The sequence below is a fragment of the Aspergillus eucalypticola genome, assembly GCF_003184535.1.
Source record: "Aspergillus eucalypticola CBS 122712 chromosome Unknown BO83scaffold_18, whole genome shotgun sequence".
In the NCBI taxonomy this organism is placed as follows: domain Eukaryota; kingdom Fungi; phylum Ascomycota; class Eurotiomycetes; order Eurotiales; family Aspergillaceae; genus Aspergillus; species Aspergillus eucalypticola.
The window spans coordinates 71,506-95,146 of NW_020290292.1; the positions used below are offsets into that span (position 1 = coordinate 71,506).

At 49.9% G+C, this 23,641-nt stretch overlaps 10 protein-coding genes across 10 annotated transcripts; 7 read left to right on the forward strand and 3 right to left on the reverse strand.

Annotated features, from left to right (window-relative positions):
- Positions 1-213: 213 nt before the first annotated feature.
- On the forward strand, positions 214-2,683 carry BO83DRAFT_409382 (putative C2H2 finger and ankyrin domain protein; the record flags this gene model as incomplete). Its single annotated transcript, XM_025534129.1, has 5 exons — positions 214-232; positions 428-457; positions 524-619; positions 713-2,500; positions 2,550-2,683. 5 exons carry the CDS (start codon positions 214-216, stop codon positions 2,681-2,683), a joined length of 2,067 nt encoding a protein of 688 aa, XP_025386325.1.
- Positions 2,684-3,080: 397 nt separating this feature from the next.
- BO83DRAFT_448177 (serine/threonine protein kinase) lies at positions 3,081-5,015 on the forward strand (the record flags this gene model as incomplete). Its single annotated transcript, XM_025536671.1, has 7 exons — positions 3,081-3,211; positions 3,259-3,538; positions 3,655-3,918; positions 3,972-4,018; positions 4,068-4,352; positions 4,400-4,827; positions 4,915-5,015. The coding sequence occupies 7 exons, from the start codon at positions 3,081-3,083 to the stop codon at positions 5,013-5,015; spliced, it is 1,536 nt and encodes a 511-aa protein (XP_025386326.1).
- Positions 5,016-8,948: 3,933 nt separating this feature from the next.
- On the forward strand, positions 8,949-9,842 carry BO83DRAFT_400167 (uncharacterized protein; the record flags this gene model as incomplete). The annotated part of the gene is made up of 1 exon (XM_025533378.1): positions 8,949-9,842. One exon carries the CDS (start codon positions 8,949-8,951, stop codon positions 9,840-9,842), a length of 894 nt encoding a protein of 297 aa, XP_025386327.1.
- Positions 9,843-9,941: 99 nt separating this feature from the next.
- Positions 9,942-10,396, forward strand: BO83DRAFT_66663 (uncharacterized protein). The gene has a single exon (XM_025537522.1). It carries the CDS (start codon positions 10,042-10,044, stop codon positions 10,327-10,329), a length of 288 nt encoding a protein of 95 aa, XP_025386328.1. The 5' UTR covers positions 9,942-10,041; the 3' UTR covers positions 10,330-10,396.
- A 422-nt stretch (positions 10,397-10,818) lies between these two features.
- Positions 10,819-12,733, reverse strand: BO83DRAFT_341094 (AP-2 complex subunit mu). The gene is made up of 3 exons (XM_025528613.1): positions 12,301-12,733; positions 11,249-12,227; positions 10,819-11,170 (listed from the first exon to the last, which is right to left on the reverse strand). The coding sequence occupies exons 1-3, from the start codon at positions 12,635-12,637 to the stop codon at positions 11,164-11,166; spliced, it is 1,323 nt and encodes a 440-aa protein (XP_025386329.1). The 5' UTR covers positions 12,638-12,733; the 3' UTR covers positions 10,819-11,163.
- Positions 12,734-14,039: 1,306 nt separating this feature from the next.
- On the reverse strand, positions 14,040-14,789 carry BO83DRAFT_390265 (ERF4 family protein; the record flags this gene model as incomplete). Its single annotated transcript, XM_025532847.1, has 1 exon — positions 14,040-14,789. One exon carries the CDS (start codon positions 14,787-14,789, stop codon positions 14,040-14,042), a length of 750 nt encoding a protein of 249 aa, XP_025386330.1.
- A 79-nt stretch (positions 14,790-14,868) lies between these two features.
- On the reverse strand, positions 14,869-15,663 carry BO83DRAFT_66761 (uncharacterized protein). The gene has a single exon (XM_025537524.1). It carries the CDS (start codon positions 15,506-15,508, stop codon positions 14,948-14,950), a length of 561 nt encoding a protein of 186 aa, XP_025386331.1. The 5' UTR covers positions 15,509-15,663; the 3' UTR covers positions 14,869-14,947.
- A 1,006-nt stretch (positions 15,664-16,669) lies between these two features.
- On the forward strand, positions 16,670-18,328 carry BO83DRAFT_66684 (putative protein N-terminal asparagine amidohydrolase). Its single transcript, XM_025537523.1, has 2 exons — positions 16,670-16,965; positions 17,141-18,328. Exons 1-2 carry the CDS (start codon positions 16,794-16,796, stop codon positions 18,085-18,087), a joined length of 1,119 nt encoding a protein of 372 aa, XP_025386332.1. The 5' UTR covers positions 16,670-16,793; the 3' UTR covers positions 18,088-18,328.
- A 2,210-nt stretch (positions 18,329-20,538) lies between these two features.
- On the forward strand, positions 20,539-21,519 carry BO83DRAFT_379775 (uncharacterized protein). Its single transcript, XM_025531586.1, has 2 exons — positions 20,539-21,401; positions 21,471-21,519. The coding sequence occupies exon 1, from the start codon at positions 20,863-20,865 to the stop codon at positions 21,190-21,192; it is 330 nt and encodes a 109-aa protein (XP_025386333.1). The 5' UTR covers positions 20,539-20,862; the 3' UTR covers positions 21,193-21,401; positions 21,471-21,519.
- BO83DRAFT_66855 (putative HLH DNA binding protein (Penr2)) lies at positions 21,270-22,843 on the forward strand. The gene is made up of 3 exons (XM_025537525.1): positions 21,270-21,401; positions 21,471-22,028; positions 22,088-22,843. The coding sequence occupies exons 2-3, from the start codon at positions 21,497-21,499 to the stop codon at positions 22,438-22,440; spliced, it is 885 nt and encodes a 294-aa protein (XP_025386334.1). The 5' UTR covers positions 21,270-21,401; positions 21,471-21,496; the 3' UTR covers positions 22,441-22,843.
- Positions 22,844-23,641: the final 798 nt, after the last annotated feature.

Here is a 23,641-nt window from a genome sequence, read left to right on the forward strand (position 1 = left end):
AGCCCTGCTCCACTTGGAAAGTGTGCTATCTACCAGATACCCACAGTAGCCCGTGTGCTGATCGCAAATTCTGTCATCGTCAAGCAAGCTTCATCGGGATAGGCAGTTGCATGTCTCGGATATCAAGGAAACTATTGAAATAGGAGTATAGAATATGTGGACAGAGTATTGGAAGCATGCTCGCCTGACGACGTATAGAAAATAGTGATAATAATGTTTCTGGGCCTACTTCGTACGGCGGGCTATGCAATTTCCAACTTACCGCATGTTCACAACCAGTAGTCCTGGACTGTCTCACCGCTTCCATTGAATTTCATTCTCCTCGAGCCGGTGATGCAGCAGATACTTAGTATTCTACAATAGTAGTGGCCAGTCTGGGACCGAACAATCATTGGAACAGCTGCCTTCCAGAAGCATTTGGATTGAGGCTCGCGCCCCACCTCCAAGGCGGAAGGCGGTGAGTAGGCTTGCAAGAGGGGTTCCTGCAGCGTCATTCTTTTGGCGCGCAACATTCAAACCCCAGATCGCTCAAAGCTTCAACAACAGGTGTGCGTTTTCTGGGGCGTCAACATGGCTGCAGATACACCTCTCGAGGAACTTATCAAAAGGCCTCTATATGGTAAGAAATGGAGTTCGTCGTCTCTGAATTGGGACTTTTATTCATTATTTTCATTGTGATAGATGGCTTGCTGACACAATATTACATCCAAAGTGTACAATCTTCCACAGGAACTTCTCTCGACGCTGACCACCAAGCATGGAAACCAATCGCTACTACGGGCGGACACCCCTGAAGCTGTTTCAGACAAGACGGATGAAGTAGTGTTGGATCACGCGGTGGCCTCGACGACAAGTTGTACTCTCTGCAGGGTCTCGTATCTGAACGTCCAAGAACAACGGAGTCATGTTCGCTCGGACCATCATAGATACAACCTGAAGGCCCAGCTTAGAGGCGGTCCGACGTTGGACGAGTCACAATTTGCAAAGGCTATTGGGGAACTCGACGAGTCTATATCTGGGTCCGAGTCGTCAGAAGCAGAGGACGAGGAAGAGAATGATCAGCTTTCAGCATTGTTGAAGAGACAGGCCAAAATCTCCCAGGTGACCGATGAGGATGAAGCACCATCGAAGAAGATAAGTTCAGGCAGGCCACCTCTTTTCTGGCTCTCTAGCACACAACTGCCTTCCAACATGTCCTTAGGTGTCTACCGGGCCTTGTTCTCAAATGCTGAACAGGATGAGCCCGGACACCTCGTTGAATCCATAAAAAGAAAGCAACTTCCGCCTATCATGCAACCGAGAGCCAATGGAAATGCTCCAGAGGCGCCATCATCACCCAGCCCTCATGTTTTCATGTGCATGATTGGGGGCGGTCACTTCGCTGCAATGCTGGTCTCGCTGGCCCCCGAGATCCACCGGAGGCAGGGCGGTATTGAGGATAGACAAGCTCGAGTCATTGCGCACAAGACATTTCATCGTTACACGACCAGACGAAAGCAAGGTGGTTCGCAATCTGCTAACGATGCTGCCAAGGGGGCCGCACATTCGGCGGGTTCAAGTCTCAGAAGATACAATGAAGCTGCACTAGAGAAGGAGATCAGAGATTTATTGGCCGATTGGAAACAGATGATTGATGAGGCCGAATTATTGTTTGTTCGTGCCACGGGCAGTACGAATCGTCGAATCCTTTTCAGTCAGTACGAGGGCCAGGTTCTCAGGCAAAACGATCCGAGATTGAGAGGTTTCCCGTTCAGCACCCGTCGAGCTACCCAAAGCGAGCTGATGCGTTGCTTCAAGGAGCTTACCCGTGTGAAAGTAAGCCAAGTCGACGAAGCCGCGTTGGCGGCTGCAGAGACCAAGCAACGGGACGAAGTGTCGAAGCCATCAACTCCACGGCCTCAACCGCAGAAGCCCAAGGTTTCCAAAGAAGATGAAGAGGCTATGCTACACACAACCCAAATACAGGCTCTTATCCGTCGTTCTAAGATCCCAGCCTTGATGGCCTATCTATCCAAGAACTCGATCCCTACATCCTTCAACTTTCGACCTTCCGACTCTCAGCAGAACTTCCGCTGTCCTACCCCCCTCCACTTCGCTGCCAACCTGAACTCACCATCCATGGTCCTTGCCCTTCTGACGAAAACTACAGCAGATCCAACCGCAACCAATGGCGAAGGAAGAACGCCATTCGAGCTTGCTGGGGATCGTGCGACGCGGGACGCCTTCCGCGTTGCGCGTCATGAGCTAGGCGAGTCAAAGTGGAATTGGGAGGCTACCAAAGTGCCGTCACCGATCTCTCGAGACGAGGCCAACAACCGCTCTGAGAGGGAGCGAAAGACCGCAGAAGAAGAAGAGACTAGTCGACGCAAGGCTGAAATGGATCGTTTGAAAAAGGAGGAAGCGGCTAGTGCGGCACAACGCGCCTCCAAGAAACCAGCTGGTCGAACGCTGGGCTCTGTTGAGAAGACGGCTTCTGAGAAGCGAGAAGAGGAGATGCGAGGTATGACGCCGGAAATGAGAATGCGGTTGGAACGAGAGCGCCGCGCTAGAGCAGCTGAAGAACGCATTCGAAGAATGCAAGGGCAATGATGGGGTTCACCACTCAACTCTTCCACCCTTTGCTTTCCCCCAGATGTATGATGAAGTCATGGCCTGTAGCATTGCATTGTACGGAGCGTATTGATGTCTTTTGATGAATAGAAATGAATGGCCACGGCAGCCAGCAGTCCACTTTCGGTTGTGCTCCGGCTGGCTATACCTCGTATCCTGCTTTCTGAACCTATAGATGCTGGCAACTAGTAGTTCAACGGCGAGCCCAATCCATCAGCAGCATACTAAATAACAGTGTTAGTGCAGTGGATGAGTGTTGCTGCCTTGAAGCTTACCAGATAGGAAGGCAGGCACCTGACCCGTGACCTGCTGGCGCTGGAAGACTTAACGGAACAACTCTATACTAACTGTTTAGTTAACCTATTCCTTGACTCATTGATTCTCTCAATTGACTTTTATCTATATCCCACCTAGCAAGCATCCTAAATTATCGTTATCCCTATAATTTCTCGATCATCCAAGCGCCCACCATGTCCTGGTCTCAGACTCCCGATGCCGTAGGGATACTATCTAGATGGTATCCAGAGACCGGCCAAGCAGGTGAGCAGTTGATTATTCGGAGCCATCAGACGATATATGTCGGTAGAGACTCAGATACATGGTACGCTTCTTTCCCTATCTCGCATGTGGAGGTTAACCGAAAATAAGCCATCTCGTCGTGGATGCTACGTTTATTTCTCGGCAACACCTCCGCATCTACACCGTCCTGTTCGACCATGAGAACCCTGGAACCATCTTGCCATTGGTTTACGCTGAGGATATCTCGGTAAACGGGGCCTTGTGGAATATCTACCCCATGGCAGGCAAGGGTGGGTTTCTCCTCAGTGATGGCGATATACTCCAGCTGCCGAGGAGTATATTTCTCAAGTTCAGTCATCCGATTCATATGCAAGAACGCCTAGGTGTCATCATGACAAAAGAGATTCAGGTAAGCAATGCTATTTTATTCTACAGTGAGATCGATATGCGTGCTAATTTTCGCAGATTTTCGACAACACGTACTGCGTCACACCACGTAAACTGGGTTCTGGTGCTTACGGACAGGTGTACATGGCCTACAACTCGATTAGTGGTCAGCAACTTGCTTGCAAGGTTATAAACCTTCGACCCCTGAGGGAAAAGATATTTAGGGGATCATGGGCAGGTGACGATGATGACGACGATGGCGATACAACTGTCTTGCGAAAAGCCAAACTCTTCAGTGTGAAGTACGGGAAGAAGCTACGAAAGCCTGACCGTGAAGCAAAGCTTAAGAAACGATTGGAAGTTTTCAGCCGCGAGGCGCTTATTCTGAAAGATCTATGCCATGTAAGTTGGCGCATTGAATCTCGTTGTTCGCCGTTGCTCTGACACCACGATAGCCCAACATTATCAGCCTCGAAAAAGTGATACAAACTAATTTTCATGTGTAAGTGTGCCCACGGACCTGCACATGGGTCATAGCTAAAGAAACGTAGCTATCTCTTTCAGGAGCTGGTACCTGGTGGAGATCTGTTCTCTTATATCCAGTACAAAGGGGGAATGCTGACTAACATGGAGACTGCAGTCATAATCAGGCAGCTGCTGATGGCTTTGGATTACTTGCATGGTCAGGATATCGTTCATCGGGACCTGAAACCAGACAATATACTCATGACGTCCTTGGATGACGGATGCAGGGTGGTGCTATCTGACTTTGGATGCGCCACCCGCAACCCTGGACGAATGTCGACAATGGTTGGCACATTCGAATATAGTGCTCCGTTAGTGCTCTGATCGTTGCAGTTGTACGGCGCTAACTCCAGAACAGAGAAGTCATAAATCCTAGTCAAGAGGGTTATACGAAAGCTGCAGACATGTGGTCGCTAGGTTGCGTAACAGCGGTCTTACTCACAGGTAGTACTTCATGTGATGGCTCAATGGCAACGTACGCGATTGACTTGGCTAAAATTGGTGGGTATGAGAATTTGGAGGCGAGTCTTGACAGACATTCTGCGCTTCCCCGAGCAAAGGATTTCATTCAACGCCTCCTCAGAATTGTCGCAGAAGAGCGCATGACTGCCAACCAAGGGTTGCAACATGCGTGGTTCAGCAATCCCGTCCATTCGTCTGAATTTCGAGAACTTTACTGTCGATCAATCAAAAACTGGACTCCATGCTCTCCCCAAGTGCCGATAATCGTGGATATCACCAGTTTGAATTGCTTCAATGACCAAACGCTTGCTCGGGAAGCAGCGAGTAATGATTCCGACCTTGATGGGATTGAGAACACCCAAAAGAAGCCGCTTTCAAGTATAGTGTTCGGAGCACATATCCCAGCATCAGATGAGACAAGGAGCCCCAGCTCATCACTCGAAGATCTCTCCGGTCATAAGATTGCTTCTCCTACTCTGTCGGATCTCAACCTACCTCCACTCTCAGTCTGAGGGGCTAACAGCGAACGGTGAATTCGTGGGACATGGAGGGGGGATATGCCAGAAAGATAGGCTAATCTTAACACGCTAGTTATAGCATAGATAGATCCATAATAGCTTTGAAATGGCAAAACGCTGAGTTTTCCAGTACGAAAGACCTCGAAGAAACAGTAAAAAGGAATCGAACAGACAGAGTTGCCGTACGTATCGCAATATTGAGCATCCATGCCAGACAACGAACAAGGGCGCATCCCGAACGCCCGCAAGAAAGGCGCTTTTTACCCTACATAGTCATGTCTCAACCGCTCCCTGTAGCACAAACCAGTAAGCGCCAATAGTGCCCGGCATAGTAAATATACATCTTTGTGTCATTACCAGAGACTCACTCATCCCCGTTAATATCAACTACACTACTACCACCATCATAGTACCCCAATCCTAACTTTAACTTACTAGACCACGGGGTCCTTGAATTCAAATGGGTAGAACAGGGGCTTTTGGAAAGTATATATTCAGTGCTGATGATAGCAGGAAGATCTTATCAAGGGGTTGGTTGGTGGGATGATGGGATGCGATGTCCCTTTGTCTGGTCTGAAGGCTTGAAGGGAGAGGGTAGGAGAGTGAGTGGGGAGGGAGGGAAGGGAGGTGTTGGGGATACGTCAGACTTCGTGTAATATAAGTACTATTGTGTGGCAGTGTTTTGTTTGATTTGGGAGAAAGCTATAGGCAAACAGGTAGGTTCGAGGCTAACTTAGAAGTATTACAGATCTGGGATGGATCCGGACTGTAAATATAAGGTTGCCTTTATTATAGAATCCAGGACCACTACTGCGTAGGGGTGTTATATAGGGTGAGGTGGGTGAGACTAGGTCGATACTCTGATTACTACTAATGGTATAGTGTATAGGTTGGATCAAGGTACCCCAAACTGTATCTATGTGTGTGGGGCCGACGATCTATGTCTTAAGGCTGTACCGAGTAATGTAGTCGGTTATTCCTGGAAGTAGTAATACTAAAGACTCCTTTCACCGTAGAGTTCTATAGTAGACGCTTGATATACTTCCTACGAGACGCACGTTGACGTCGTGTGTTCGGACTACTGGTGCTGCGGAGGGATGTGACCAATAACAGTGCATCAAGGGGTAGCTGATGAAAAACCTCCTGGGTGGATCAAGAAATTCGTGCAGGTGTCAATCGCCCTGCACCTGCATGTGCTGTAATTCGCATAGGTAGTTAGTAGATTAGATTCCCCCGGGAACCGGTGGGAAAATTGTCCGATAGGGTGTGGTGTCCCTTGCGTGGATGGTGGATGCTGCGCAGAGGCTGGGGGAGAGTAGGGATGAACGGAAAGGTGGGTAGAGTTAGAGAAACAGGGCAATAGGTTTGAGCTGAGTTTCTCTCGTGCTGATGGTTTGCGCTTGTGGTGCTATTCTAGGGGATCTTCTGAGAGGGTTACTAATCGTGGTACTGAGATCGTCAACCCTTGTCTGGGTTCATTGGTTTGGTCTCAGGCTCTGGCTTTGTAGAGACAGGCTGGGGCTTTTTGATATATTTGTCTGGTTCTGGGCCCAGTGTAGGTGATGCCAAGTTAAAGAACGTAACAGTCGTTAGTCGTCCATGCTATGTCGGACGGAATGGGGGTGTTTGTGGCAAATTCATTGGGGCAGTCGTAGAATATACCCGTCCGGAGAAATCTTCAGCTGCGAGATAATGCGATGCAGCAGACCGTGGGCAATTTCTCCGAGTGCAACTCCAGGTTGCACTGCTGAAGCAAGGACAAACAAAGGAGGGTAGGAGGAAAGAAACGATGGGCAGCGTCAACGTGCAGTCATCTGACGCATAATATCCCGAGGCGGCTGGGGAGCTACTAGTAGTCGTAGGCACGATCTTTGAGACACGAGCCAAATAACAGTGCATAGCCACCTGGAGTCACGATCCTGTGTGAAGGAGATCAAAACCTTGCCCTGAGCAAGAATGTGGATTTGAAAAAGGGAAGATCCGTGAGTGTCCGGGAAAGAGGCAAGGAGGGCAGGAGGAGTGGGTGCCCCGATAAGCCGGAGCGATAGGAAGAGACCGAGGACGATTGACGATCTCTTGCTTTGCCAGCGAGACACAACTGGTTACTGGAGGGATGCTTGTCTTGTGTTCAAGACAACAACGGCCAGAATCATCAATCGTTGCGGTTCATCGGAAGCCCCGGCTAGTGGAGATTTGATAAATCCAATGAGTGCAATGACGGTGATGCTGATGACGGAGTCGGTCATTTGGAACTGAAGTCATCTAGACATTCGATGAGTCCAGCCGATTGGTCACCTGCGTTGCTCGCCACTGTTGATTGGTGAACGCGCTTCCGCCAGACGCGCTACTCACGCGACGCGACGCGCGACACGATGGCGTTTCAATTTTACCTGTCTGGGACGTGGCCCAAAAAAAAAGATGTTCATGTATTGATTTCTTTTCATTCGAGGAAAAAGCAGAACTTTTTAGGGCTTTAATCAATTCTACGGAGGGAAAAAGCACTTCATATGTAGACATCTCGTGGTGATAGGGAGTAACTGAGGGACTGAATCATTTCCCCCTAAGTATCCAGGTCATCGAGGGTTGCCATCCCAACCAAAAACTATATGGACGTATCCGCTGTAAGAGGGATAGGACTCATGATCGATCAGTATCAGCCCAGCATCAGCTATTATCTACCCCAAATATACCAAGCTGCATGGCGCATCATGGCTTCGTAGATAGGTATAGATCAACTTCATCCAGGCGTATACTCCGTAACACGCAATGCAAGCTGCAATGCAACAGCCTCCTGTCCCACTCCGGTCCGGCCCATCCCAGTCCAGACGGGTGATAGCTCCTCTCCTCTCCAGCTGGTGTCGATGCATTTGACATCAAGTGGACACGGCAATGGGGAAATGCCGCAATGGGTGACCCTGCGAGGAGACGCCTTGCAGTGCGCATCCCCTCCGAAGTGGCTCCTGCACTCCTTGTCTCACTCCACCCTCCGGAGGGGCATTAAGAGAGAGGAGATATAGAGGGATGAAGGCAGTGTTCGACCTTCAAAAATAGGCCTTTCCCCTGTTCTCAGGGCAGGAATGAGAGGAGGAAGAAAGCAGAGACATGAGAAACAAAGAATAAAAGAGAAAAGAGAAAAGAAACAAACCTGAGTCCAGGAGGCAACGAAAAGGCAGGCATGAGGGCGACCGACCAAAGTGTTACTGGTCATTCTTTGTACACGTTCGATGTCATCCATTCAGTTTGTGATATCACATTCAATTCCAGCTGAAGGCCGGTCAATCATTCCTATACCTGCCACCGCATTCAATTTCTTCTTACTTCTACCCTCCTCCTTCACCGTCCATCGACACAGAGTGGCTTTGTTTATTAGTGTGTGTTTGGGGAATTCTGCAGCCCGGATTTAGACTTTCCAAGAGCCATTGTTGCCGGTCATTGGGCCAGAAGCTGGGTCCCCCCCGTTTGCGGAACCGAACAAAAACGCCAGAAAAGCCCGCAGGCATCGGATCCCTCCTTTTTCGCCCATTTTCCCACCCATTTCCTTTCTCCGACATCATCCCATCATCATCTTCCTCTGATTTGCGCCGCTTGATATCCTCTCTTCGCCTCCCACTCTCCCCCAGTCCTCTTCGCTGTCATTCCCTCGTCGCATTTCCCCGGACTTACTCCAAATCAAAGCGCTTGCTGTTGGCATTTCATTCACACTCTTTCTGTCCCCCGATCTCTTGTTCTTCTCCTCCAAACCTCTTCCGGCGCAAACCTACATTCTTCGCGGGTTCCTCTTGATCCGCGCACAAACACTCCCGGCATCGACTGCCTCACCCCACCACCAACACCACCACCACTTCGCCAACTATCTAACTCATCTTCACTCCTTTGTCGTTTCATATGTCACTCATCCCTGGGGAATACCCATCTCCATCGCGCAAGATGTTACTCCCATCTGCGCTTCCTAGCGACATGCCGCAACAGTCGACCCAGTCGCATCTCGCGCCCAACCTACTATTCAACACTCCACCCCCTACCGAAGATGACCTCTTCCCATCAGGCAATGGCCTACTGGGAACTAGTCGCGCCCTCCAATCCCTTCTCAATATTTCTCCTGCTTCGATCCCCCGTCGCAAGACTCCTCCACGTCTCCTAAGTCCCCTCCAACTACGATCCCCTCCTCCCTCCCGGTCGCAGAAGCGTGTGGCCCAGAAAGACTTGAACAACCTCACGCGCTCCTCCCCATCACCCTGCTCTCCCTCCAAACTTACGCGTCGTGCGAACAAGCGCAACCGATCTGCCTATGAAATAGACCTCGACTCGGAAATTGAGGATCGCGAACCCTCCAAAAATGCCAAATCGCGCGACCGTTTCTCCACGCCCAAGCGTCGCAGACACATCCCCAATGATTTACCACTAGGTCTTACACAGGAAGACTTCTACTCGCTTTATTCACCCCCGATCACACAGTCGCCTCTGTCGCCGGCGCATCGACCGCAAGAAGATCTGAGCGCAAGTGAAATAAACCCTCTGGAAATCTCACTATACAACCCCGACGCGCCGCTGCCGTCCATCGAGACAAACGATGAAAGCATAAAGTTCGCGTCACATGAATTAACGCCAATCGATGCCTCGCCTTCCTGGGTCGCAGAGGACGATCGACGGCTAGTGAACTTGGTTCTTGAACGATATCAATTCTCCGAACAAGTCTTGGATGACTGCGCCAGAGAACTGGGCAGAAACCACGAGTCCATCAGACGCAGATGGCAAACTCTCCTGGGCCAAGGGGAGATAGGCTTGCGACGAGGAGCTAAACCAGACCCGTTGGGGACCTAAAATGGCCTCTTTTCGTTTATTTCTCCTTGTCTGAAACTTTCGTTCGTTTATTTTTGCTTACGATACCGATTCTACTCGCTTCTGAACTTGCGCCTTTTTAAACCGCCAATACCCTGATAGCATCGCTACGCTACCCCCTGTATTATGACTTTGACTATTCGGCTCTCTTGTTTTACTTTTTCTCACAACTTACGGGCTCATGTACGATACGGGATATGGATGGATTTGTTTTATTTCTTTTCTTCTTCTTTTCGTCTGGTGTTACTTTCGGGGATTTCAGATTGTGTTATTACTACCATTACCTTACCTTTATTTCACGGTGCTGTGTGGTTTTGTTTCTACATTTCCGGGGTTACTTACATTTATGTTTGTCCATCCATCGATCCACATACATCAGACCCTAATCGATGATGGGATATGGATGACTATACTTCGGGTTTCTTTTATTTACTCCTTTTTCATGTATCATATGACTGACTATCTATGACCGACACACACTGGTTGTGTATGTACTTTATTCTACTGTACTATCTATCTATCTATCTATTTATCTATCTATCTCTCAAACTACTAACTATCCCTGAATACAATCTATAAACAAATGGGTTCTTGCTCCGCATGTATGTCATCGTACCGCTTTTTCAAAACATGGGTGTTTTGAAACATTAAGACTCGCCCTCTATGGTAGATAGATATGTAATGAGAAATAGGAGACTTCGGCGCTTGAGTAGAATGGAAAAAAAGGCTTTGATGAGTGGTGGTCGAGCCTTACATTGTTGAACTATTCATTATTACTAAGTTGTTCACCATGACTAGGTAATAGGGTAAGCTGAGTGCTACTAAGCCGCTTCAGTGCGTGCGAATGTAACACTGCTGTCTAGGTTTAAGCAACGAGGGGATAAACGAATGACGATAAGTGAAGGAAAGAAACACCCATAGTACTAAAAAAAATCATGACTACTGCTATTATAAGTTTCAAGACGAAGCATGAAGTTGAGCAGATGTAAGCAAAGCAGTAAAGTACTCCGGCTAAGTTGCAAATAAAGAAACGAACTACCAATGCCATCTAAGTATGTCCATGACCAAAACCCAGTAATGCCATTATGCCCATGCATCAATCAGCCCCTATGTGCAAACAAGAGAACAGAACCTAGTAAGTATGAGTACAACAGTACACACCCAACATGAACATGAAAACATGCAATCGATTAGTCAACGCCAGACACCAAGCTCAAAGGTCGGGAAGTTGGAATGGAAGCTATTCAGATATAGACAGGGGAAATAGGACCATCGGCCACCCTGTCTGCACTATTATATCAAACTAGAATCTGTTTTTGTTCGCTTGGAGTTAGCACAGTAATCACCACCCCACATTTATCTGCGCAAGGGGTTCACATCAAACGTACCGAATTTCATAACTGCCCGCGCGAGTCATGTACCGCACCCACTTCACACTGCTGTAGTTGTTCTTCTCGAATACCTTCAGGTACCGCACCAATAATCCACTGCTGGTGAACATGAGAAGACTGAACGACAGACTGAGCGGTGGCCGACTCCAAGCCTTCTGGTGCGTCATGCTCGTCAACGTCGCTTCTGCTGTCAGGACGTATTCGCTTCCACCGGAAAACCGCGCGATCTTCCACACAATGTTATTATGTTCCGGCTCGTACTTGGCCCGACCCTGACTGGTCCGTTCGGTCGTCTTGGCCGTGTTTAGCGGTGTTGGAATGCGAATCACCACGTTCGTCGCGAAGAGTTTCGAGCTGTAGTTGGCTTTGATAGCAACGCTGTATTCCACCTTGGTGGTGCCGACTTCACGCACGATCGGATGAACCTTGAAGGGCAGGTTGACGTTTTCGGTAGCGCGGTAGCGCATGAGCTCAAATTCGCCATCGGGAGGCACAAAGGAAATAATACGATCAGCGTCGAAGCGGCCTAGCTTGACGCACTGGTGGAACTGGCAGTCTTCGAGTGTAACGGAGCCCGCGGCCGCGCGGGTAGCCTTCATGGTACCGTCGCGATTGCCGGGGGTTGAGGAGCCAGCAGCATCAGTATCGAGGAGCAAGCGGTCATTGAGGCCGAATTTGCACTCTGGAGTGCCGGAGAGGTAAGCTCGCATGACGATTTGGCCGTTGACATCGGCGCGAAGGACAGTGCCTGTGGCGGACATGAGGAGGTTGACGTCTTCGATCACGTCGACAAAGGCCTCGTTCTTGCGATATTTGACGTCGGAACGGCGCCAGGAGAGAGCGCCAGTGGCTTGCATGGTGATACGGCTGGAGTCGGTCGCAGAGTTGGCAATGGCGGATTTTACGCCTTCGGTGGTGATGTACATTTTCAGGGTGTCGGTCTCGGTGTTTTGAGGGTATCCGAAATCGAGGATTTCTATGAAAGAGAGAATTGCGGTTTAGTAATCTTTCAATCTGGTACTTTTCTCGAAAGCACAGGTCAAGCGCACCGTCGAGCAATTCGTAGATCAGGACAAAGTTGTTCTTCACGGCCTCCTCATCGAGCTTCCCAAAATAACTCTTTCCCAGCATGACCAATCGATATAGAAACTCGAAGACCAGCGCGGCATTGGCATTGCTCTTGGTCACGGCAACCAGGTAGATGTTTTCGTGTTTAACATGACTGAAGGTCGTGGAGCCTAGGGTTAGGATGGGCGAGCGGACTTGAGGGTTGGAGATGACTTGGATGCGGAAGATGTCGGCGAGGCGTGGGCGGCAGTCGCTGCGGAAAGCGCGGAAAATCAGGTTCTCGCCCTTTTGGTTGAAAATGAGGATACCGGAGAGCATGGTGAAGGGGCGCTGCGGAGGATGAGGGGCGGGAGGGGGGTTGAAGGAGAAGTAAGTAGAAGAAGAAAGGAAAGGGGGGAAACGGAGAGGAATGAGGGGGCCGCGGAGAGAGAAGGTGAAGTCGGTCTCGACCGGCGGAGGCGATGGATGCGGTTTGCCCGCCGACACGACTACTACTACTCGAATCACTACAGCTCTTTCCGATGCGCACGTCGAGTGGCCAGCCAGTATATAGTTTACTTTATCCAATTCTTCTGTGTATTTGGTGGAAACTTGGCGACCAATAATTCGATGTTCTAATGCGTAAATATAAGTCATGGCGACACAACACTCACATACGCAACTTATGGTTGCTCGAGCTGTCAAGGATGAGCATCGACAGCTTGAAACTAAAATGGTAGAACTCTCATCCATGAAATTGTTGTCTGCGCGTGTTGAGAGGGGCCCGTCATTCAGCTTCTGGTTATCTTGTTTCTCGGGTCTAAGTGAGGCGAGGCAGTAAGAGGTATATAAACCAAACACAGTAAGGATAGTTCTTTCGGCTTCTTCTGACGGCTGCGTCGAAGTAGGGCATATAATCTCCTTGGGAAGACTAACGAATCCCCGATGGTGCCATGGCTCAAATATCATGTTAAGGAGATGGTGTTCTATTATCGTATAGGCTACCGACTGCTATTATCATGTTTGATGCGTCTAAAGGACTATAGGCAACTGATGTAGAGTCGGAGGGTCGCTGTCAAAAACACCAAAAGAGGACGCTTAGTACACTGTGTGCGGCGGCGCCTACGAAATACTACGTTCATGTATGCGTAGAATCAAACTTGACTAAGGAGGGCGTTGACCTCGAGATCAACTGTGGCAATTTGAGATGGGTATTATGTATGCTCGCATTATTCCCGGTTACAGCTCTATGCTAAGCTTTTTGGGGGTCTTTGACGGTCGAGCATACTGTATGTATATATACACAGCTCATATAGGCACCTAAATACATAGACAGTAACACACTGATGGTTGAGAGGTTGTGCTATGCTCGTCTCATGTGCTGGCCGGATGTGCTGTCCACGAGTCGGCATGGAGCGACAGAATGCAACATGCCACTCCGTGCTTTCAGAATCGGCAAAACCTCGTAGCGCTGGTTCATATTGCGATAACAGGGACTGACGCCCACATGGCGGGTATCAAGGTTAGGGCATGGATATCATGACGGCGAGTCCAGTATCAAAAGAAATCACAAGAAAAAGAGAAAGAGAATTAAATCTCGGAGATCGGAGTTCGGATGCAGTCTCCCATCCCAGCGAGACATATTAAAAAGGCGTAGATGATTTAAAGGAAGTCATAGAGAATGTGAAACGGGACTCAAGACCGCAGATGGCGATTTGACGGAAATCATGCGGGGATTCCATCAGACACCGCTGCTCGGCCGGGTCCCTGGAAGTGATGGAACTCCCTCACTGCGGATGATGCCAACCTTGGGATCTGGAATCTGGATGTCTAGCGACATGTACGCCGTCCTGCGGAGACTCCAGATATGTACTCCGTCCTTGGCCCCAACCTCTCTATTCCACCTCTCCAGCCAAGCTTCCACCCGTTTGAGATGGCTCTTGATTCCTGGCGCGCCTATGTCTTCCCAAATCCATCCCGTCAGAAGGCTCAGCGCACTGTCGATGAAATTGCGAAGGCTAAACGGATCGAACGCCTTGACGAGCTCATCATTCACTGTGGCGATCACCTTTCGAAACTCTTGTTCAGGTAATAGCGGGTCCAGAATCTCGGGGTACAGGTTGGAGAACGTGGGAGCCAGGTCTCCCTTTATCATCCAATCACGCCGTATTCGTATGATGCGGGTGGTCATGTACTCCTCGGACCCGATCGGAACATGTGGGTTGATGTGAGGATAACACGGATGCGCAGGGCCCCAGGCCAACTCCTCCGCTACATCAGCCTCGCCGCCATTGTGAGCGCCGGTAATGGATGGTACAGATGCAATGTGTGACTGTGATCGCAGCGAGGATTGCGACTGGATGTGGCGGGGCCGGTCGTCGTGAAGCGGCCCAGGTCCGTCTACCGCCAAATCGAGGCCCAGATGCGCCCGTTCCGGAGCGCGAGGGTTCTTTACCTCCGGAGCACCATTTGACACTCCCGACTCGGACATTTCTCGTAACACCAGTTGGTCGTCAAATGCGCCACTGCGCCTCTGGCCGCGAGGCACTGCGATGCTGGAGCGTCCACTCTCCGTTTCCCCTTGGCTGCGCTCCACCACCAGACTGTTCGGAGATGGGATCGGTCGACTGCGACGCCGTTCGGGAATAGTCAGCAAAGGGTAGGCGTCTCGGTGTGCGTCGAGTGGAAGGTTCTCGTCGGAGAGCTGCGACAGATGGGGTACCGTGACCGGAGTGTTGCGGGGAACGTAATTGACAGGGTTTGCGAGTCGCACTGACGGCGGGCGCAAGATCGTGGGAGGTATCCAGGAACTCTTTCGCCGATAAGAGAATCTTGCTTTGGAGGAGCTCGCTGCGGTGACCTGATCGGAGGATGTGGGGGGATGTGCCTCGAAGGAATGACACCGAACGCGGAGGCCTCGCGGGGGATAAGGGGATGCTTCTTTAACCGGGGGCGATGATGTTGAAGGGTCCGTTTGTGAGGCGAGAGGGGACGTTTTCGATGAGGAAAACGACCGAGGGGGCCGCGAGGCGCGCTTAGATGGCGGAGAGGCCGTGGTGGATGAGGAGAGGAGAGACGTTGTGGTGGGAGGAGTAGGAAATGATGTCGATGGCCCAAGGATAAGAATCGATCGCAGCGGGCGGCGTTGATTGGCGGGTGAGGATCGAAAAGGGGCGCGGCAAGGGACAGAAGATGATCTGAGCACGACATTCAACGATGGAAGATGGAAATGATGCTGGTCAAGATGATGTTAAGTTAAAAAGGAAAAAGGACCTCGAATGGCCCTCTCCGACTGTCTGGTGGAAGCAAGAGGAGGTATACTGAATGAAGGGGAATGGAGTAAAGGAAAGTACCCAGTCAGTAAATAGTCGGTAATTAGTATCTACTCCCTATATACACAACTTGCTCTCACTACTAGGGAGGATGATGATCTCGATGATGAGGTGACTCGACCCACAAAAGAATGAACGCAGTGGGATTGAAACGAGTGAGTATAGTTGACGGTTTCAAAGATTCAACTGCTAGGCCGAAAAAAAGAGGATGGCCATGGCTCTTATTATTGTAGCGGAATGAGTTCGCCCAGAGGCCCATCCTTTATCCACCGGATCCCGACTCGAAACAATAAACGAGTCAATAGCCCAAGTAAGGCTCCAACCCAACGCGGGAACCGGACCAGAACTACCTCGATTTTCCAAAGTTAAAAATATTTCCCTAGTACGGAGTACTACCGAGTCGTATTGCATCCATCCATACTACTATTCATTCATCCGTCCACCCAAAAAATGGTTGTGCAGCAAATCAGGTACCGCCGACCCTTGGATCAGATGGAATGATTGGCAGGTCCCCTCACAGCACGGTCCAATGTTCTTTTTTCTCTTAGACGGCCAAGGACAGGGCGAGCGATGAATGGGCACCCTCATGGCCAAGGACAAAGGCAGTCCGAGTCTGAATTAGATTAAATATTGGCCTGGGATGGAATTAAAATGAAGCTTGATCGCCTTCCTTCCCCCGTGCCATGACGTCGCCCGGCAGCCTTTTTGGGGTTCTGGCCACGGGACTATCACGTGAACTCATTGCTTCTCTACCAATCAGAACCTGGAAACATCTTCACTGCGGCTCCCCTCTCCAATCCAGTCAAGTCTCTCGCTTCACTCACTCCATCAAGCATTGTTCTTCAACTGTCTATACTTCGCTACTGCTCCCTTCGGCCGCGACAAGGGGACCAAGTAGAAGAATTTATCTCTAAGCACTCTGTTTCATTCCAAGCCAAGACGGGTGGGACGTTCTGTGCATCCTTCGTTTGTACCTCCCAGTCAAAGTGTTCGCACCCATCCATGTCGGACCCTTCCAACGCAGCTTCCGTCTCCTGCATTTGACGCGGCCTCAGCTCGCCATCTGCAATACCAGTATTACTTTGCGCGTTACAAACAGCTGTGGCCCAGGCCATAACTATCGTCCTTCATTTCTACGTTTGTATCATCAACGGTGTCAAGGAATGAAAGTAGCAACGCTGCAGTTTGCCCCTCGTTTGGGCGATGTCGATGGCAACATCAAGAGAGCCAATGAGCTGCTCAAAGACGGGAAGGTAGTGCGGGGCGTTGGAATTGGGATTGGACTTGATCTCCTGAAGCCGGATGTTTTGATTTTGCCCGAGTTGGCCTTGACGGGTAAGTGTTACTCTGTCCTCCCCACGAACGTCACACGACGCATGAGCTTCGGGATGTTTGTGCTCGGTGGCTTGTTCAGTGCGTCTTAGCCTGGAGCTCTTACCTCTACCGACATCCATTGAGATTCCCTTCGCCCCCGGAATTTTCTACGCAGCACGGTCATTAATTCGGCCAGGATACAACTTCCCCTCGTTGGAGGCTATAAGACCCTTCCTTGAGCCCGTTGGACAAGGTCCTTCAGCGCAGTGGGCTCGAGAAACGGCCAAACGCTTACAATGCAAAGTCTGTGTGGGCTATCCGGAGATTTACACAGAAAATGGTGCCCAACAGGCTAATTCAACTAATTCCACGGAGATTTGCTACAACTCCCTGCTGGTGGTGGACGAAAGTGGTGACATCGTCCTAAACTACCGTAAATCGTTTCTATACTACACGGATGAGACGTGGGCGGCAGAGGGCAACCCGCAGCAAGGCTTCCACCAGCTCTCCTTCCGAAACTCAAATCAAAGCTCGGTGGAGTCCCAGATAGCTACCTCTTTCGGCATCTGTATGGACATTAACCCATATCGATTCGAGGCTCCCTTTACTGCCTGGGAGTTTGCCAATCGGGTTCTGGATACGAAGTCTGAGCTGGTCATACTTTCTATGGCTTGGTTGACCTTGTTGGAGCGGGACGAGCTCGACTCGCTTGCTGATGAGCCGGACTTGGACACGTTCAACTACTGGATCCAGCGGTTTATGCCGCTTATCAGGAAGAAGATGGGCCATGAAACCAACTTCGACGGCGATGATGCTAATCGCGGAAAGAAGATCATCATTGTGTTTGCCAATAGAGCCGGAGAAGAACCGGGTGCCGAAGGGACGAACCCAGCTCGGTATGCGGGCACGAGTGCTATCGTAGCAATCACACAGAAACCACCATTCCGTACATCAGGTAAGGAACTTTCTTCTAAAGAAGGAGACCCTGGTGACAATACGGATGCCGCTGAAACAGATGCACCATCATTTGATACGAAAATCCTGTGTTGGGATATGATGGGTGCGACGACGGAAGGTATTTGTTTTGCCGACACTACGGCAGACCCCAGCATGGTGTTTGGATTGGTCAAAGCTTCAAAATGACATTCCAACTGCATATGAGGCTAAAGCCACCTCGCATTGGTGGGTTGCAGCCTGGAGTGGTGCCCTGCCTATCAATTCTATTTCAGATGGCGTCACTTGAGTCGGCGTTCGTAAATCAAATAGACCGTATACTGGGGTTGCTTTGGACATGGACAAAAACCGAATAAGAGTCGCAATGCATGTCCAAGGATCTATTGTCTGGCACGATAGGAAGTCGTGTATACGCCCTTTCCCCTGCTGTGTAGGAAGCTTATCTGGGCACCAGTCTCTCGCTCACTTGTTCTGTTCCCTGCGCTTTGGGCTCCCCACCTTGTCCTTTAACCTAGTGGGCTTCTTATCGGAGAGCGAAGTGCATATCGTCAACCGACCGACCGACAGACGGGCAGGTTTCAAGGTCCCGAGTTGCCACAGTGAGCCATGATCTATCATGTGAGGTACTTTCTGGCCCCAGTCAGACTCGACCATCATTCATGTGACAGGAGATGGCAACTCGTCATTGTCACTTGGCTGTTTATTCGCATTGGAGCGAACAAGGCGAATCTAGACTCATTTCTGCTCCCCGGAGAATACCCGCCTACTGCACAGTAAATGTATACTATCCTCCAAAGTCGATTGCGGCAAGAACCCCGGATGATCAGAGGGCTCCAGACAATGATCGCTACAGCAAGCTAAAGTACCTAATAGTAGAGTATCCACTCCAACATCTAATCTCATGACCAACTGATCAGCGACTTCGCCCGTCAGATGGACTCCTACTTCCTCAGAGTCAACTGCTGAACCTTGGAAGGAGGCTTTTTTTTCTCTTCCTGTCGGGTACCCCCCCGTTTCTGCATGCAACCCTTGACGCGCATCTGTAGGCAAGGAAAGGTAGCATATTTCGGAGGATGCGCGGCCATCTTAGTGAGGAGAAGGCTAGTAGAGATCGCGACGAGGGATCTGATAGGTTGCATTGCGCACACATGTGACGATTGGAGTTAGCGGACAGTCTTGGAAAGATTGAGAATTGACCCGGGTTGGTTCGAAAGAAAACAGAGTTGCTGCGCAATGGGGCAGGGCATGGAGGCCCATCGTGGCTTGATCATGCCAAATGGAGGGTGGATTGCGGCCCTCCCTACCACCAGTACTTTGTAGACTGACGATTGGAAGTCACTGATAGTATCTATGACCCGTTCGCAGAAAACAGGGGGCACAAAGGCAGGTGGATGACTGGACAGTCAGATCATGACGACATACATAGAAAGTTCAGACTGCAAAAGAGATCGGCGGCTAAGTGGAGGGGGGATCAGAGACAAGCCACCACAGTAGTGACTCTTTTAAGACTTTGGTGCTGACTCGACTTGAAATAACTCATTAGTACTCCATAGATAGTCACTAGTTGTAACTACTGTCCAGTAACTGGTTGCTACTTGGAAGGGACGGGCCGACCGGGATGAGCAGGCACCCTCCACGGCGCAGCGATGTTTCCACTCCAATAATGGACTTCTGCAGGAATAACAGGATATTCCTCCCATTCGATCAGTGCTACTGTATGTTCTTGAGTAGACCGATCGCAGGACACTAGAGAAGTCAGAAAGGACACCAATCAGTCCCCTTTTCCCCTTTCGAGCCAAGAGGGCTGACGGGTTCCACGTGATTCCGGGTGAACCCCTCCTCCGACCACCGGGACAGAGGAGGCCTGCCGACCAATCAGAATTGGTGATCGAGGAGTTGGGTGAGGAGGGGGCACGGGATGGCAGCACCTGACAATTTTCTGATGGAGGAGGAGGGAATGGGGAAGAGGAAAACCGGTTGGAACGGAGGTGAAGGGGTGGGGGGGTGAGGGAAGGGAAAATAGGAAGATGATAATGTGCCAGGATAAAAAAAAACTCAATGAGCATGATGTTTACAGAAAATGGTTGGTATTGGTGGTGGTATGATTCCGGGCTGGCCTCACTTGAACAAGAGAGACTGCTTACTTACTACTAGTAAGTTTAGTAGGTTTCTACTTTACGGAGTAAGTGATCAGAATAACCCTCCTCTCCTTCTCTTTTATTGTCTGTTTTGGATAAGGTACTACAGTAGCCCTGTTTTTGGAGGTAGAAGTTGAGTTACATACTATTTACATTGCAGAAAGTACCACGGGAGTAAATAACACTAACCAACTGGTTGGTTAGTTAGTTACTATCAATACTCCGTGACTTTTGACTTTTGGGAAGGGTGGGGTCAGGTGATCGGCCTGGCGTTACATACTACTCACATTATCCTTTACTTTACACCTCGGGTCCATTTGGGTCACCGTAGCGGGCGGTTCTCCTCTCTTTGATTCTCGTCCTTCGTCCCTCGCCACGTGAGCAGTCCCTCTCTACTCGACTCTCTCTCTACTCCTCCATGTATCCCTTTTTTCCATTGTAAAATCCGCCACAACTTTTTGCTTGTTTTCAAAGCCGATCCGTCCGCTGTCTTTGATGTGGATGCTTCGATCCCGACCATTTCTTTCGTGAACAAATTTCGTTCTCCAGCTTCTGCGATCGAACCGGTGTCTTCCCTCTTGTTGTTGCCCGTGGCAGGTGACTTGCTGTCAGGTGATAGATAGACCATCCCAAGGTAATCAATCCAGCTCTCCCTCTCCTCCCCTTCGCTCGCGCTGTGCCCCTCTACTCTCTTTCGCCTCCTGTCTGCTCCGCGGTTCTTCCACGGCCATCAGCATCGCCATAGCATTATGGCTTCTGCTTTGGCGAGCCCCCTTGTCCTCACCTTCTCCGACATGGCCCGGTCGGGCCATGGCCGAGGATGATGATGCTGTTTTTTCCCGCTTCCATCGGTCGCAAAGACGTCTTCGCGACGCGTCGCCGATCTCGCTCCCATCTCAGGGACATGCTCTTCATCTCCTCATGTGCCCGTGCTACTGCTCTCACTTCAGTGTCATCTTTCGTTTGTAGTTGTATCTCTGCTGGTGGTCGCGCCGTTCATCTTGTGTTCGGTGCTTGTTGGTGCTTGGATGCGGAGGTGGGCGCGTCAGCAAACGCGTTACTAGCTCACAACCCGTTCAGATCTGGCTCACCTGTGCATCCCAGCAACTGTAGCCCTTCACTGGCACTATCCAATGGCTCCACCGCAATTCAATGAATGCTACCATTTTCCCCCCTTGCAATAGTGTTGCTTTGTTCATCCACCGGATCATTTCCTACACCATCTTGAACTGTACTGATCGTGCAAAAGCAACTTGGTTACTAACAGAACTTCTAGAGTTAACGGGAATCGCCTAATCTCTCCGGTTAGGCGCCTAGAGCTGGAGCGAAACTCCGGTAACTTCACTGAATCCCTATCGTTAGCAGGTAAGTGCGCTTCGAAGGTGGTGGCTGGCTCCCTAAATGACGCGCCGTGATCCTAACTGTTACGCACAGGGCAGTCATATCATACATACCTAACGATGTCTGATCCGTCGTTGGGTGCTACCGATGGTAGTGTTACGGCCAAGCGAAAGCGCGATAGTACCGATAGCACCGGTCCAGATGCCCAGCGTTTGAATCGATCTTCCAATGGGAGCAACGGCAGCATTCCCGCCCCCGACACTCAGCCGAACTTCGCCCATAGCTCTCTTGGATCTTATGACACGCATCTTCCAAGTGCTACGACAGAACTCAACATCGACCAGCAAATCCTGCAGCATGTTGGTCCTCAAAACGGTATCTCAGATGATAACGCCCTCACTGCTAAGGCGGCACTCGCCGCCCACACCCCTCAGAACAAATACCCGCCTCCCCCTGATGCGACCTTTGACAGCAATCTCGCCCATGGCTTGACGTTTGGAGACGATATGGGCCAGGCTATCGGCTCCGCACATGGTCACAATTCTACTGCTGCCGCCGTCTACGCTGCTCGCGAAGCGCAGAGCATGAACCAGAAGCCTTCTGTAGGTTCTCCCGAATGGCATCAGATTCGGAAAAACAATCACAAAGAAGGTACAGCAATCTTTTCCCCCTCTCCACTTTTCATAGTGCATCCATTGATAAAGACTTAGTGGAGCGGCGGCGCCGTGAGGCGATCAATGAGGGCATCAATCAGATCGCTCGTCTTGTCCCCAACTGTGACAAGAACAAGGGTGCCATTCTGCAACGCGCAATCGAATATATATGCCAACTACACGAAGAAAAGAAAGCCATGAGTGAACGTTGGGATCAAAACAATATGACCACGAGCCATGCAATCAACGAAATCAGCTCGCAGAACTCCAAACTGAAGATCGAAGTCAACCGTCGCGGTGACATTGCGCTGAAGTGGTTGCAGCGCTGCCGCGACGCAGGTCTTGATTTCGAAGACTACGAAGACTCGAAGGAGCTGGAGCCCCTTGACATTGACCAAGGCCAGGTTTAATCTCGACTAACGTGCATTACTGCGCGTGCAGAGAATGTAGTGTGAGGATCACTGCATTATCTCGTTCCTTTATATTCACATGTGCTACGACTTGTTTACCTTGGGAGGCATGAGACAGCATCGATCTTGTCGCTTGCTTTCCTCTTCCTTTTTTCCCCTTTTAACACTTTATCCTAACAGCTTCTCCCCTTTCATTGAACAGACCTTGCCTGATCTCTCCCTGTTTCCACTTTTATTTTCCATGTCAGTTATTTGCAAGGTACAGTCTTACGATGTCCGGTTTTTGTTGTGAGGGAGAACGATGTGGTTCTCCAATCTTTATTTTAATTGCCTAGCCTGGGGTGGGTATCCTGTTTCTATTTCCCCCGTATCTGCTTTTACCCCTGCTGTGATTCTTTCTGTATGCTATTCTTAAGGATGGGACGGCGAAACTATGGCTGGGAGTGGATGATCCGATGGCCATGTAGCCTAGGACACCACGGCGTGTTATCGGAATGCAAGCTCATTTCAAGTCTGATCTCGGTATGATTCTAGTAATGATTTTGCGAATAGAGCAGATATCGGACGAGTAATCAACCGTAAGAGTGATTTGTCCAGCCTGCAATGGAACCATTAGAGTAAGACGGGACAATCAAATCCGATCCCATGCCCCTCAACCATTCACACCTCGATTTTATTTTCTCTTCCAACTTCATCCCCTCCCCCACAGCATTACCATCAACCACATAAGCAGTAATTACAATTGTCCAGCTCTATTCGATTTACCTAGTAATACATGGGTGATACCACCACCATTAGCTAGCTACTAGTATTTAGTCCTTATAATGTCCGAGCCTCCATTCTGATTCCCATACACAAGTAGTAGTAGTAGTATTACTAGGAAGAATAATCCCCTAACAGTCTTGCCCCCAACCACACGACATCTGAGTAAGTGTCACATTTATCTATCCGAGAATCGCATCGCTTACTTAGTAGCCGCAGGTTCCCATCCAAATACTTGTATTTTGCCCCGCCGTTGAATCAATCCATCACGTGAATTTACCTACATCCTTATACCAACGATGTGTGTGTGTGTGTGTGTGTTGTGATGATGATGATGATGATGATGATTCCAAGTTTGGCTGAGATCGAGAAGGATAATTGTCCGACTTGTTTCTTCTTCTTCTCTTATCTTCATTCTTTGGTTGGTGTTGTTGTTGTT